General features: G+C 39.2%; 1 protein-coding gene across 1 annotated transcript; it reads left to right on the forward strand.

Annotated features, from left to right (window-relative positions):
• The first annotated feature begins 11,726 nt into the window (after positions 1–11,726).
• LOC135242308 (pleckstrin homology domain-containing family F member 2-like) lies at positions 11,727–13,427 on the forward strand. Its single transcript, XM_064313323.1, has 2 exons — positions 11,727–11,899; positions 12,114–13,427. Exon 2 carries the CDS (start codon positions 12,131–12,133, stop codon positions 12,929–12,931), a length of 801 nt encoding a protein of 266 aa, XP_064169393.1. The 5' UTR covers positions 11,727–11,899; positions 12,114–12,130; the 3' UTR covers positions 12,932–13,427.
• Positions 13,428–15,408: the final 1,981 nt, after the last annotated feature.

The following is a 15,408-nucleotide window of genomic DNA, read 5'->3' on the forward strand; positions in this document are numbered from 1 at the left end:
GGCTCCAAAACAATAATATATTATCGATAACGCAATACAAAAGCAAATGTCACTGTCATATACTACTTAATTTAAAACAACGAGGAAGATTCATAATAAATATCTGGTATCTTTTTTGCCGGCAAATTGAGGGGCGTGGCGGGGGTGGTGACAGTCCCAGGGCGGTACACTAATCAGGAACTGCAAAGAAAATACCGCGTGGCTCGAACAAGCAAGAAGTAAACAAAACTCGTATTCAATAAAACAAACAAAATCCTAAAATTACCGAGTGTGTTTTGTGGCAGATATGAAACCAACTTCTGAAATCTTCCGGCCGATACAGCTGTCATCATCGAGAAAACAAAATGTATCGGGATATTTAGCGGCCAATCCTTGTGCCGCGCAATATGCATAATGACGAGGAGAGAGACCCAGTTAGGTGGCGCCTTCTTACTGTATTTGTCTGAAACTGCGTAGCGAATTAATGTTTTATTTCATAGGGTCTCTGATGTATAAGATCGATGAGAGCTTTATATTTTGAGAGTTATCATGCTATTCATACTTTGTGTGAATATCTTTAGTAATTTCATTTAATATAAAGACTACGGTATTTTACAAAAAAATCTAAGTACGACGCAGTCGCAACCTTTGACCCGTCACGTGACAATTAAATACTGAATATTTCTCATTGAAGTGGACTTAAATCAGCGTTTAAACAGTTGCGTTTCTTGATGGAAATCACTGTAGCTTTTATCATGTCTGAATAGTTACAATACTTTAGTTCTTAGTTCAGCTAATGGTTTGTATAAAGAGAGGACGATACTAGCAGAAGGTAGTTCTGGTTATGTGTAGCCTACTATCTGTCGCAGCTGGCTATTTGTCAGTAACATGCTACACAATTATCAGGCCTAGAATAAGTACAAGATGTGCGACACATCCTTTTATAAACATTTTTGTTCACCCAATTCAAATGTTCCTAAAATGTGTGGTCATCTGCTGCATAGCCTACCTATATTATAAAAGCCAAATGTTTTATCAGTAATGCACAGGATCTCTCAATGTTTTGTAGGTTAAGAAAACAAAGATTTAATGACAACAGTACACTTTTTAGGAATCATGAGATTCGAAAGAGATTTCACTGTATTTTTCTGTTCATCGGTGTCAAATCTTGAGTGCTTAATGGTGATGGGACCTGTGTGAGCTACAGTGTGATATTGTTATTGTTTCTTGTCTTTTCATTGGATTGTCCCAGTTTTAAGTTTTAAGTGCAGGAAGGGCAAGACTCTGGGGGTTAATATACACAGACGTAAAGCAACAAACCCAAATACATACACCATTTTACAGTCAACTACTGCCCACTGTCACTTTCTAAGGCACTTAAATGTTATTTTGTTGGATTATGTACTGATTAGCACTATTGGTTTTGACACCACTGACCTGGCATTGACTGTCTGAACATTTAATAATGCTGTTTTGTACATTGTTGTGGGTGAGAGCATCTGCTAAATGCCTTCATCTAATGGAAATGTACCCAGGGAGGTATATTCTCCTAGATTAGTAGGCCGTTTGCTCAGAAGTAAGAAAATACTAAATTTGCCCTTGTGAGAAATCCCCTGGCCATATTGCTAATGTAGTCAGATATGTCCTTCCCCATAGGTTAAAGGCTGTTAATGCCTTTGGCATTTGTGACTACCAAATGCATGCCATGCAGACAGCAGCCCAGTCTAGGCACCGGATGCCTGGCTGGGCAGTCTGCTAGACAGGACTGCTAGCCAGGGGCATGCATCTTGCCCTTCTGCAAGTTTGCTTTGCTAATATGGATGCCACTTTTAGGGATATTTTAAAATGCCGTTCCAGATGGTTGCCCCAGAGAGAGGGCAGTAAACACAACAGGATGGGCTCAGACCCGCACATTGCCCTGATGCCTGCTTTGGACAGTTGCCCACTCCCAGATGCAATGCGATTAGGCTGTACAGTGTCAGATGGGTTCCTGTGTTGCCAATTTTTGTATTTATCTCTTTGTTTATGCTTTAATATATGTAATACAGGGTGAAAGATTTGTTACATTTGTATGCCTGTAGTTCTTATCTGGGGACACACATTGTGCTGATGTTGTATGGCCATTTAAGCACAATGCACTTTTTCTGTCATGAAGTGCCTCATAGAATATGATTTGAATTTTAAGATGTGAACACATATCACGTGAAATACTATTTAAACTGAATGTAGGATAATTTGTAAATTTCCTCTGTTTATTCTTAAGAATCCACAGACAGGAAAATCCACTCTGGACCAATGACAATAGGGAATATGGTGTTCATGTAAGCTCAGTAATCCATGGTTCCCATTTCAAAAGAGGTTGCTATTGGGCCATTACCAGATTCTGAGATAATGAAGACGATCATGGGAAATATGCATGGGCTGAGGGTGCAAGCGTAGCAAGTATTTATATTTACATTTTAGGCATTTTTTGGGTGGGAGTTGGGGGAAGAGATATGATAGATCGGAGAAGATGTGATAGAGGGGAATGGTATTGTGTGAGGGCGTAGAGGTATTTCCTGAAGAGATCGGTTTTCAGGTTAGGCTTGAAGGTAAGGAGGGACTGTGCTGTCCTGACTGAGGTGGGCAGGTTGATCCAAAAACTAGCTTTGGGGAGGGGGCCCACAGATACTGCAGTTGCACAGGGCAGAGAATTTTGTGCTACACCCCTGGCTGTAAAATTTATTTTAAAAAATGTGAATTTATTACATTCAGTTTTACCATTGTTTGATTTGACAATAACGGTAACCACTAAACATAATATGTTATATATGTATATAATGACAGCAATCACTTCCATACACTGCCTTAGAACAGATTTTAAAATGTTACTATTGGTTTTCAGAAGAAAACATGGAATGGAACCTGGCATATAAAATGCATGCTCATACAACCCAATGAGAGAGCTAAGGTCTACTTTTGGACTACTCCCCAGAAGTTTATTTTAAAACAAGGGAACAAGATAACTTTAGTTTTATGGCCCAAAAATCTTCATCTCACTTCTCTAGAGGGTCAGTAGTGCCCCCTCTGAAGGCTGGGTCTACTGGCCTGGTTGCATAGTGCATTTGAGGCATTGCAACAGCTGTTTGAAGTAAACCTCCACTCCACACTCCATTGATGCAGAATTGTGTATTTGCCTACTTCTGCCAGTGGAGGGTGCTACAGGTCAGCATCCTGTGCTGTACCTGCTCCCTGATTGTCTGGGTAGTGTGAAGGTGACTTCAGCCTGAAGGACAGCATGGTAGTCCTCCAGGGAATCTGATGTCTGAAAGTTCTGTATGCCGTACTCAGATAAACCTCATCCGTCAAAATTATCATGGTGATGAGTTCAATATGGAAAGGAGCATAAATGTGCTGCCCTTTCCCATACATGTTACACTCCTATACAAACTCTGGGGGGTACATTAGTGTATGTGTGTGTAAGGCAGTTACCAACCTGGAAAGTTCCATTTCTTTTCCTCTTCACTTTGTCAGCATCTCTAGGACGCTTGATCAGAAGGCCATCCAGAGGGGTTTTTCATAAGGCTGGAACCACACTGTATTCTTTGATGGGCTGATTACCACTACAATGCATCCAGGCCCATAGACCTACACAAGAGAGGGCTAACTTTAAAGTAAAGTAAATTCAAGTTTTCTCAGCCAGTCAATTCAGTGACTCTCTGAATGGAAAGAAATAGAATCATCATTTGCAAGAGATGCTATATGCCTTGAAGTTTTTTTCATGTTCGGTTTTAAAAGGATATTTCTAAATAAATAAATAAAGCACATAAATTTGACATGGTAGCAACAATATAAAAAATAGTACCAGCTGAAAATGTAATATACATATTTTATAAAACTGATTATTTTCTTAAAGAATCAGTGTACTGTGTAAAACAGCGTATTGTCTTCAACAGTATCTGAAACAACACATTTATTTATCACTTCAGGACAAATTCTACTTCACTGTTGATTTGTTTTGCATTTAGTCTGTTAGAGAGAAATATGTAATGACCATCATGTTGTGCTAATGTATAGATGTCTACCATGTTGTACTACGAACAAGAATATTCAATTAATGCCATAAATATCTATAAATAGTACACTTATGGCATAGTACACTGAGTCAACTTTTGGAGGAGACAAAGGCCACTGTAAGTATACTGTAATTAAAAAGATTAGTACACTTTCAATGGTCTTTGTCTCCTTCTAAGTATGACTTAGTGTACTATGGCAAAGGTGGAGTATTATATTGAGTGAAATTTCAATAACAACTGTTCTGTGGAATATACTTGAACAGTGCCATCATTTCAAGAATATAAATATGACATTTTAAAGTGGATATAGATGCCAATGTGCTAAAACAATAGGAAGTTATGTTTAAATGAGTAGGCATTTTCTGTAAGTGTTGAGCCTGCTTTTGTGCACTAGGCTGGCTGGTTTAGCCATTTTCAGTTTGAGAGGACAGAAGGCATGTGTTCCTTTGTTGTCATTTCCCATTGTGGTTGGTCCTATCTGTGACATTTGAAATGTGTGACATCTGCCATGTGCTTAGCTTCAGTTGACAAATCAAGTTCATGTGATAATATTAATCTGAAAAACTATGGTGTGAAATTGAGGAACTTGGTGTCTTAAGACCTAAGATAATTTACACTCATTATTGAATCTGTTAGAGGAAAATGACTACCTAGGGTATATCCTGGGCAGAATCAGGGTCTGAATCACTATGCATTCACAAAGCAAATTCCAGAGTTTAGAAAGCACTTTCTTAACTGTGATAAGAGAGAGAGGTGTCACCAAAAATTTTAGCAGCAATCTTTGCCAGTGATTTACCAAAACGAAAAATATTAGAGACGTATCAAAGTAAAACGCTGAACAAAGAAAAAAGCTATATATTGACTTTATATGTGAAATAAATCATAAATATAGAAAATACAAATATTAAGTATATATACCTCCAACATGTGCCTCCAGGTGTTGTGCACTTCCCATTTACAGACCCGTGTTTCATATAAACTATATAAAATGTCTAAGAGGTTTTACAGTACATCAATTTAACATGAATAATTGCAGATGACAACACATTCTCCTTCCTCAAAATCAGAAACAAAGCTTCACTATGTTTGAACTTGCAAATGATGTCATTGAAGGTGCTTATATCATAAAATTATACACAAAAATCTGATTTATATATACATACAATACATTTCCAAAAGTATGTGGATGCCTGAACATCACACCACAACATCGCACATAAGTACATATTACTTGTTGAACATCTCATTTCAGAACTATAGGTATTAATATGGAGTTGGACCCTCTTTGCTGCTGTAACAGCCCTCACTCTTCTGGGAAAGTTTTCCAGTAGATTTTGGAACATGGCTGCGGGGATTCTTTTTCATTCAGCCACTGAGCATTAGTGAGTTTGGGCACTGATGATGGGCGTAAGGCCTGGCTTGCAGTCTGCATTCCAATTCATCCCAAAGGTGTTTGATGGCGTAGAGGTCAGGCCTCTGTGCAGGCCAGTCAAGTTCTTCCCCACCAAACTCAGCAAAGAATTTCTTTATGGACCTTGATTTGTGCGCGAGGGCATTGCCATGCTGAAACAGTAAAGGGCCTTCCTTAAACTGTTGGCATAAAGTTGGAAGCGCATAATTCTCTGAAATGTCATTGTATGCTGTAGCATTACGATTTCCCTATACTGGAACTAAGGGGCCCAGCCCAAACCATGAACAGCCCCAGACCATTATTCCTCCTCCACCAAACTTCACCATGCTCTTCAGTACGACCCTTTCTACTGCCAATGTTCGTCAATGGAGATTGCATGGCTGTATGCTTGATTTTATGCACCTGTTAGCAATGGGTGTGACTGAAATTAGAAAGGGTGTACACATTTTTGGTGATGTAGTGTATATCAGGCATATTTTCCAATGTGTGTCTTCTCTTCTTGTTTTATCTTGTTTAGTCTACATAGACAAAGGAGATTTATGTCGCCACCATGTGGTATTTAAAAAAAAAAATGCAACTTAGAATACACTTAGAGGAATTGCAGTGTCTTAAACATAATTATCCTGCACCCATCATAACATTTCTTTTGAGATTACGGTTTAGAGGAAATGATTTTGAGTCATCTATTCTGAATGTGAATACCTGATTCAGATCATAAAGCCTATGAGAATTCGATATCTGACAGGAATCTTTTGATGTTGTACCACCTGATGTGACTTGGCCAATAGCTTCTGATAAGTGAACTGTCTGAGAGAGTGTGAAAAATACAGGTGTACTTGCCTAGGCTACATTCACATATCCTTTCTTAATTCAGAGTGACTGACAGCATATCCATTCTTAATTCAGTGTGAGTGACAGCTGAATTGAAGTTATACAGCATATGTGAAACCAATCCTGTAGGCAAATACTGGAGTGCTTCCCCAAGGTGAGGTGTAATTTGACACTGGTCGACCCAGCCTTTAACAATGGGAAATACTTTTTGTGCAGATGTAAGAGGGAAAGTTGCTTTTGTGTTTGAGAATATATAACTTTGCATGAAATAGAAGGGATAATTAATGTGGAACATTTGCTTATTCAACTGAGATGCTGCACAGTCCTTCAAATATCTGTAGTATCTCAGAAGCAAGCCCTAAACCATTTTATATTACACTTAGTCCCATTTGCCCTTCTTTCAACATCAATTGGCCACCATGCACCCATACCACTACCTGTAACTGTGAAATTAAAAATGCCACATAATAGGTTTTTGTTGCTAAATTTTGGTTTTTAGTAAAGTTTTAAGCAAAGTTAGGAGATTGAAATGTTAGACAAGTGCAGCAAGAGAGCATCTGCATCTTCACAGTCACATTGTAGAACTAGTTGCAGACAGTTTCTCAGTAGATCGGGTATTAGTATCCGTTGAAACTGGTCGCATGGATTCGCTATTGGTATCAGTGCCTCCATAATCAGAGCATCCATAATATGTGTGTGTATACATACAGGCCTACATCAAGTCACCTATGTAATAGTGCTGTTTTGATCTTTCGTCGCTGAACGTTACCTCCAAGACAAAGACCTTGTGGTTAAAAACAAACGCAGTAGGGAATGCTGTTATGCAGGTTATTTTACCGCCCTTGGATGTCGGCTAAGTATAGGTTTGAAACAAAACAAGGAAAAGTAAGATGAAAAACTGTAACTGTGTACTTAAAAACAGAGTGTTTTGTAATTTAATACTGGAAGGCACAATTAAAATCCCCATTTCAGAAAAACAATAATTCAGGATATTTAAATGAAGTATTGGGACAGTGACATGATTCACTGTTGGCTTTGTTCTCCTGCACCTGCATGCACAAGAGAGAAATGTACTTTAATTCTGGAAGACAGAGATTTTCCCATTTCTGTAAAACTGAGACCTGTCCATGGTGCATTTCTGCCTTTCACCCAACGGCTGCTGGAATAGTCTTCAGCCCCCCCCCCCCCCCCCCCCCCCCACGACCCTGACTAGGAGTAAGTGGTTTAGAAAATGGTTAGATAGATGGATTGTAGGGATGGTCATAGAATTACGTTCATGATGCTCTTTCATGACTAAATAACAATCTTCAAGTATATCATAATTAAAGTCAAGCAAAGTTAGTATGAATAATATCATATTTATTCATATAAATATACAATACTATATGTAAAACAATATGATCGTGCCATCATAGTCCCTTGTTACTTTGAAATACACATAATATTGTATGTACTAACTCATAAGCAAGCCCCAAACCATTGTGTGTATGTGTGTGTGTGTGTGTGTCTGTCTGTCTGACACAGACAACATAAATAGGTTTTGCTTGTTTGTCTGTGACCAGTTTGCCAGATGCAGCAGAAGGTACACAATCTCACAGAGAGCATAAAGTGAAATAATTAGTATGGCAGACGATTTATCAGCACTTAATTAAGTTATCAGCTGCAATAGCACTTCTCAGCGTGATGCTGCTCAGACAGAGCAGAAGAGTGGGCTGTGTTTTAAATGAGAAATGTGATGCACACTGTGTTAATGAACTGAAACGGTGAGGATAGTGGTCACTATGGTTGCTGAATATGTATGGTGTGACACACCAATTTTTAAAATAATTTAAAGTTGAGGGTGAACCTTTGCAGTTCAAGGCAGAATCATAGTAAAGCAGTTTACATCTTGAAAGCAATGTTGATTTTCAAACTATTTGCCATGTTTTTATATAAATAATTTATTTATTCCTGATAATCCTAAATTAATTAAACAGTCCATCACTCAAACTGATCTAATACTTATCATGTTATCATTCGTAAAACTTATCATAATATTCTTCCGTAAAGGTTTGTGTTGAGATACGGTACACGCAAATTACATACACACATTTATCAAACATAAAGCATCAAAAAATTCATATATAAAAGAGATAATGTTTATAATAATAATAATAATAATAATAATAATAATAATAATAACCTTTGATATATACAGTTCATCCACTATAGAGTGCTGATTTGACTGAATGGCTAAGTGGTCAGTCTGTGCCAATGATTATTCAATCCCTCCATGACATGGGAGTTCATAGTGAACACTTAGATACTCCCAGATATCACCAGAAAGTATGAAATAAACCATTTATAGTAGACCTGTGGGGTCGTGACACCAGAAAATGAGCGCTGGTTTTTTGTGACTGTGTTGTGATCTCTCCAGCAGATGGAGCCCGCAGTGAAGAATTCAGCAAATGTAGCTGGGCCAGCAGTCTTCACCCAGGGGTAGTTGGAGATCCTACAGGTATTCAATTTTTTCTTTCTTTATTTAGTTTTCTTCTCACCACCACTTCCTGCTTTGGAGGACATGTTTGCCATTTCCCTGCAATGTTTTCAGTTGCTTAACAGACTTGTCATCCCCCTATATCCAATTCCTTTACCAAGTTTATATTTAATATAAATTTGCGATAAACAAATGGTAAATGGTAAATGGACTGCATTTATATAGCGCTTATATCCAAAGCGCTTTACAATTGATGCCTCTCATTCGCCAGAGCAGTTAGGGGTTAGGTGTCTTGCTCAAGGACACTTCGACACGCCCAGGGCGGGGTTTGAACCGGCAACCCTCCGACTGCCAGACAATCGGCCTTACCTCCTGAGCTATGTCGCAAATGCTCTCTGACCTTCCCGTCCCCACCTTACGCCCCTGCCCAAACCGCACATTTTGAGTCTACGGCCAGTCACAGAGGAACTGATAGGCACCAGAAGCTAGACAGTACGTAAACTGATACAGACAAAACAGGGGCCTTAACAAGGGTCAAACAGAAATAGGTGACAGAGGAAAAGGTTTCACAATTATCAAAGATCATATCAGTCACCTTAAGCATACTACATACTTCTCCTATATTAATTTCCTTAATTTAAAATAGCATATAAAATGTATATTTTAGGAAAGTTTAAATGCTGACTTCATACTTTTTTCTTTTTTTGGCTGCTATTCTTTTCTATATACAAGTAATATCTCATAAGGTGATAATGCTGTAATCATGGATGATTTTCATATTTTTGTGTAGTATGTTTTCACAAACAAAGAGGGCAATAGCATACCCTTTTAGAGTCTGATAAAGGTTATTAGATGCATTCTCAGTGTCTAAATTAGAGGGATTAAAAGAGAATAAAATAATCTTATACTTACTATTTTGCTTTTTTATGGCATAGTGGTTGATTAGTTCCTGGTCTTACAGTGCTGGCTTAAATGAGATAAGATGGAGATTTTAGTCTATAAAATGCAGAATTTAGTCTACATTTAAAAGGGTGACATGCATGCATGTTTTTGTCTTAGCCCAGCAAAACAACATCTGATTCAATTAATTCACTAATCATGGTCTTCAGTCGAGACCTTGATGAGTTAAAACCAGTGCTGGGCAAAATCAAAAACCTGTACCAGCATCTTGTCGGGTGAGCTTGGCACACCCTGGTATGAATGAACCATGGCGACCATTTGTAACAGAACCTAAGGGCAATGCCAGTAACTGCATTTACGGTTAAATTTTCAAAGGCTCATTGGGGCATTCCCATCAGTAAGATTTCCCATCATAAGTCTTTGAGCATTTATTTTGAGCACTACAGAGACACCCTGTGGTGAAGATGTGTAAACGTGTCCTACGTGGGTCTCTCTGAAGCAGCATTATTATTATTATTATTATGATTGTTATTATTATTATTATTATTATTAATAACAATAATAATAATAATAATAATAATAACTGCCAGCCAGTTCACAGAGCAAAAATGATGGTTCATCTCACAAATCCATATATATTTCCTGTTTTTCTTGGTTATGAAACTACATTTATGAATTTTTTGCATTGTACTTCCCAGTACAACCAAATAGCCATGTAGTTCCTGATACTAAAAACCGGTCATTCTACATATTTTCACTCAACAGTGATGAATACTGTATGGTTGTTTTATGTTCTATCATACGTCATCCAGCTCAGTCAAGACCACCCCCCCCCCTCACTTCCCGAAAAAAAAGAACACATAGCCATTGTTTGTATTAACTTTTCAGAGAAAATTTTATATAAAAAAGATTTTTGTTTTATTTTAAACGTAGGTCTACCTGCCCTTCTTCAGTGGGCCTCCATGCACCCATACCACTACATGTACCTGTATAATAAAAAATGCTGCCTCACAGTTTTTGGTTGCAAAATTTTTAACATGCAATTGTTTTTTCAACCGAAGTTAGAAGTAACACCCAGAAAATCATGCTATTTGAATTAAAGAGCCTGTGGTTAAAAACAAACACAGTGGGGAATGTTGTTATGCAGGTTATTTCAGCACCCTTGGGTGTCTGCTAAGTACTGGTTTGAAACAAAACAAGGACAAGTAAGAAGAAAAACTGTAACTGTAAAAACAGAGTGTTTTGTAATTTAGTTCTGGAAGACAGAATTAAAATCCCCATTTCAGAAAAACAATAATTCAGGATATTTAAATGAAGTATTGGGACAGTGACATGATTCACTGTTGGATTTGTTCTCCTGCACGTGTATGCACACGCTTTCTAAATAGTACTGCAAACAAACCAATCATTTTTGGTTCCCAGAATAGGTCCAGAAAGTTTGTGTAAGCTTTCCTGACACATACATTCTTGGATGTCCCTTGAATGGTATTATGCAAAATAAAATGATAAAATGCCTTCACAGTCTCTTGCTACTTTGATACATGCATAATATTGTGTTCATGATACCAATAAAGAATAAAAACTGAAAACGTTCAATGTCAGTCAATATCCAGAGCGACGTACAACAAAGTGTATAACCATAACCAGGAACAAGTATGACGAAAACCCTAGAGAGAAGTACCAGTCCAAGTGCAGGGAACAACCGCATAGTTCAACTTGGACCCTGAATGTTAAACTGATTAACACTAACACAAACGAGAACAGCAACAACGCAGTCTATGGAAAAATACAAGCAGTAGTTAAGACAGGTGCATTAACTAAGGCATCTTGTCCTAGTGTTGAATTTTCAGACAAAAGTTCAGAGTATCTTTCCATCTGTAGAGCACACCCAGCTTCAGGCAACTCATTTTAATTATTTCTAAATTCTAAGTTTTTGAGGACGACTTTTTTTGAAGTGCTAGACAAGTCTAACCAGAAATTCCCTGAACTGTAAATGATGTTTAGGTAGACGTCTACACACCTACTGGAAATTCAGACCTCACTATATCGGAAGACATGCAAATTTATCAGCAGTGGGAGGGGAAATGAAAGACCGTGTACTGATAAATACGCTGATTCGGCTGGTGGATCACATAAACAGTTTACTCTTACAGCATATCTTCTGCTCCAGAGGGTCAAGAGAAAAAACCTTCACAAAGTTATACTCTGGACATTAACTGCAACTTTGAAGATCAGCAATCACTTGAGGTAAATTTATCATTTCTCAGTCCTTTTTTTAGAAAATTTATCATTTCTCTGTGGAATGAAGTTTAACGCAGGAAAACAGCAGCTTTTTGTATCCACACATACTCATCTTGTTATGCAGCTCAGTATGTATGAGTGTCTATGTGTGTGTGTGTGTCTTCGTGTGTGTGTGTGTGTGTGTGTGTAAAATGCTCAAGCACTGTTTTATTCCCTGCAGATTGAGGTAATACTGTCATGGCTAACAAGCTGGCTTCCACAGAGGAGAACTTGGAGCGGATCCTGGCAGTGGAAAGCTTCTTCGGTCCGTCTGGGAAGCCCCTGAAGAAACCAGGCCGGGTCCTGGTGGGTGAGGGGTGTTTGATGAAGCTCTGCCGGCGTAGCCCCCAGCCCCGGATCTTCTTCCTGTTCAATGACATCCTAGTGTATGGCAGCATTATCGTCAATGGGCGCTGGTACACCACCCAGCAGGTCATCCAGCTGGAGGACATTAAGGTGGAGGATCTGGAGGACTCCCCAGACATGAAGAACCAGTGGCTCATCCGCACACCCCGCAAGTCTTTCTATGTGTCGGCCGCCTCGCCCCAAGAGAAGCATGCCTGGATCACGCACATTGAGGAGTGTCGGGCCAAGAGGTTGAACGAAACGGGCCAGGCTCCTGGGGAGACCCTCGCCCCTGCCTGGGTCCCTGACAGCGCCTCGGCCATCTGCATGCGCTGCTGCAGCAAGTTCACAGTCACACAGCGCCGCCACCACTGCAGGCAGTGTGGCTACGTGGTCTGCGGCTCCTGCTCCAGCAATCGCTTCCTCATCCCCAACATCTCTTGCAAGCCCGTGCGCGTCTGTCTGGTCTGCCACCCGATCCTGCAAGCCAGCAATTCCATCCGCAAGCGCGGAGACAGTGACGGGAACAGCTGGTCGGACGAGAGTTCCAGCGATGAAGACAGCCCTGAGCTCGACAAGGACCCCTTACCCCAGCAGTGGGTGGGACAGGAGAACAATATTTTACAAGGCTGGTCGTCCTACAGTGATAAATAAGCATGCCAAAAATCATACCTTCAATGCAAATAAAGATACAGGCACTTCACCACTGCCAGTCATTGACTACCTTAAGGCTATGAACAAATGCTATTGAGTGTTTACAAATAATTTCAAATGAGCTGCCTTGAACTGAGGCTGGGCATGATCTACAAATGAAAAGACATTCTGAACTTTAAAAAAAGAAACACTCGGACAAGACGTTTTTTTACATGGGAAATTTTGTTATTCCATCACATTATAAAAACACCTAAAATGTAAGATTATTTATTCCACAGAGTACAGAGTATATATTGCAGCAATGCATTTGAGTTGATATTCACTAATGTTGGATGTTTTCCGTTTTTATTTTTTATTTGTATCACACAACATTATGTTTGTATCGATGTATCACAGGACTGCGATGGCATATGCACTTTATTATATTTTATCATCACTTAATCATATTGTATGTAGTATTGCATATTTATATCAATAAAAATATTATTCATACTGACTTTGAATTTCATTATGATATACTTGGAGATTGTTATTTAGTCATGGAAGTTCCAACCAAGTTACGGGTAGTTGTGGTGGCATGCCCCATACCTATACAGCACTGGGTGGTTGGCACTTTTTAGCGTTTCCTACAGAAATACCAACAATGACCACAGACTCTCAGGGCTATATTTTAACGATCTAAGTGCACGGTCTAAAGTGCATGGCGCAAATCCACTTTTGCTAGTTTAATGGCAGATAATCTGAGAGCAAAGTAGGGTGCATGGTTCAAAGGGGTTGTACTTAGTCTCTTAATTAATCATAGGTGTGTTTTGGGCGCAACATGAAATAACCAATCAGAGTGTCATCTCCCATTCCCTCTAAAAGCCAGGTGCGCTTGCACCTTGGCGGATTGCTATTATAATGGCGGATTTGCCAAGTAATTCTGATAAATATTATGACTAACCATTATGACATGTATTTTTTTTAATATCGCACATTGTGCACCCGCCTATGTAGGCACATATTACTATCTTAATAATGCGCCCTTAAAACAACAGTGAAATACTGCACCATTGACTTAAGACCAGGTTTTTGTTGGTCAATCGCGCAATCGCTTTCCGCTGCCTCAAGATAGCAATGCGCCAACAATGCACCTGACCACACCTCATTTTAAGGCCAACACGCCCATGGGCGCTCAGATGGGAAAATGACAACTGTGTCGTTCTGAAACTAGCAAAGACACTTGCTTTGCGCTTGGCGCCGCTTTGCGCTGCTTTGCGCCGGGTGTAAGATAGAGCCCTCAGTCTTTTAAAAACATCACTTCTGTACGTTCTGACCTCATGTAAACAGACAGAATTCACAAACAACTTCACACCTCCACACAATATGGCCCCAAAGTTAAGGGATTTTGCATTTGCGTTTTCCTTCTTCTTCCTGCCGATTACATCACAAATGCTGCAGGCCCACAATAAATAATTCTCCCAATTGGACATTTAGGTGCACCTACTACCAATTACAAAATCTGATCTAAGTAGCCATTTGCAGAACACTAAAACACAGGCAGGAGTACGTTGTGAAAACTTGGTGGTCGCCATCTTGGTTCTGCCTGGAATGAAATGGAAACTACATTGTTTTCTAACTACTAATAATTGCCCAAAAAATGAAAACATTTTGTTTTTACAGCTGTATAATCTTTATATATATATATAATTAAAATGCATTCTCTATCATTTACATGCATTCTCTATCATTTGTAAACCCTACATAATATTGTTTCATGACTCCAATAGCTGCATGCCTAACATTACAAGGTAGGCCATAAAGCCTCGGACTGAATTTGCTAACCGTTAAGACTACAGTTAACCAATAGTGGTTGACACCGGTGGCACAAATTCGCTATTGGTATCAGTGCCAAAATAAATGTGGATCAGAGCATTTGTAATATAGTGTGTGTATGTGTGCATTGGGTTTCTTCATTGAGCGCTTATCCTTTTCTTTAGGGCACAAGTATCTTGCGTTTATTATATATATATATATTGTAACCCAATGGTAGGAGGCGCCATCGGGGAGGGGTGATGGGTGCAATAATTTAACACAAACACAAGAGCGGATATGGTTGTCTCGGTCAACGTAACCGGGACTTTTATTTTGAAAACAGGGAAAACAAGCAAAATGATACGAACAAAAAACGCTAGCTCCAAGTGAGCCTAACTATACGGGTCTTTTGGCCCTGTCTAAAGTTGGACAGCTAAGCTGCTTACCGACAAGACAAATTGTAGACAAAAAGAATGGTGAAAACAAGCACAGTTCGGTACACGGTTCTGTTCCTCACACAGAAAATGGGACAAAAATGTAATCGGGCACTCAGACAGAAAAAAGGTTATTCACAGATTCCAACACAATATCCACAACACTCACACAGTCTTTTCTCCCACACAGCTGTGTGGGCTCTTACTTATCGTGCGCTTGATTAGGTAGAACGCTTTTCAGGTGGGTTT

This window comes from Anguilla rostrata, chromosome 16 (genome assembly GCF_018555375.3).
Source record: "Anguilla rostrata isolate EN2019 chromosome 16, ASM1855537v3, whole genome shotgun sequence".
Taxonomy (NCBI): Eukaryota; Metazoa; Chordata; class Actinopteri; order Anguilliformes; family Anguillidae; genus Anguilla; species Anguilla rostrata.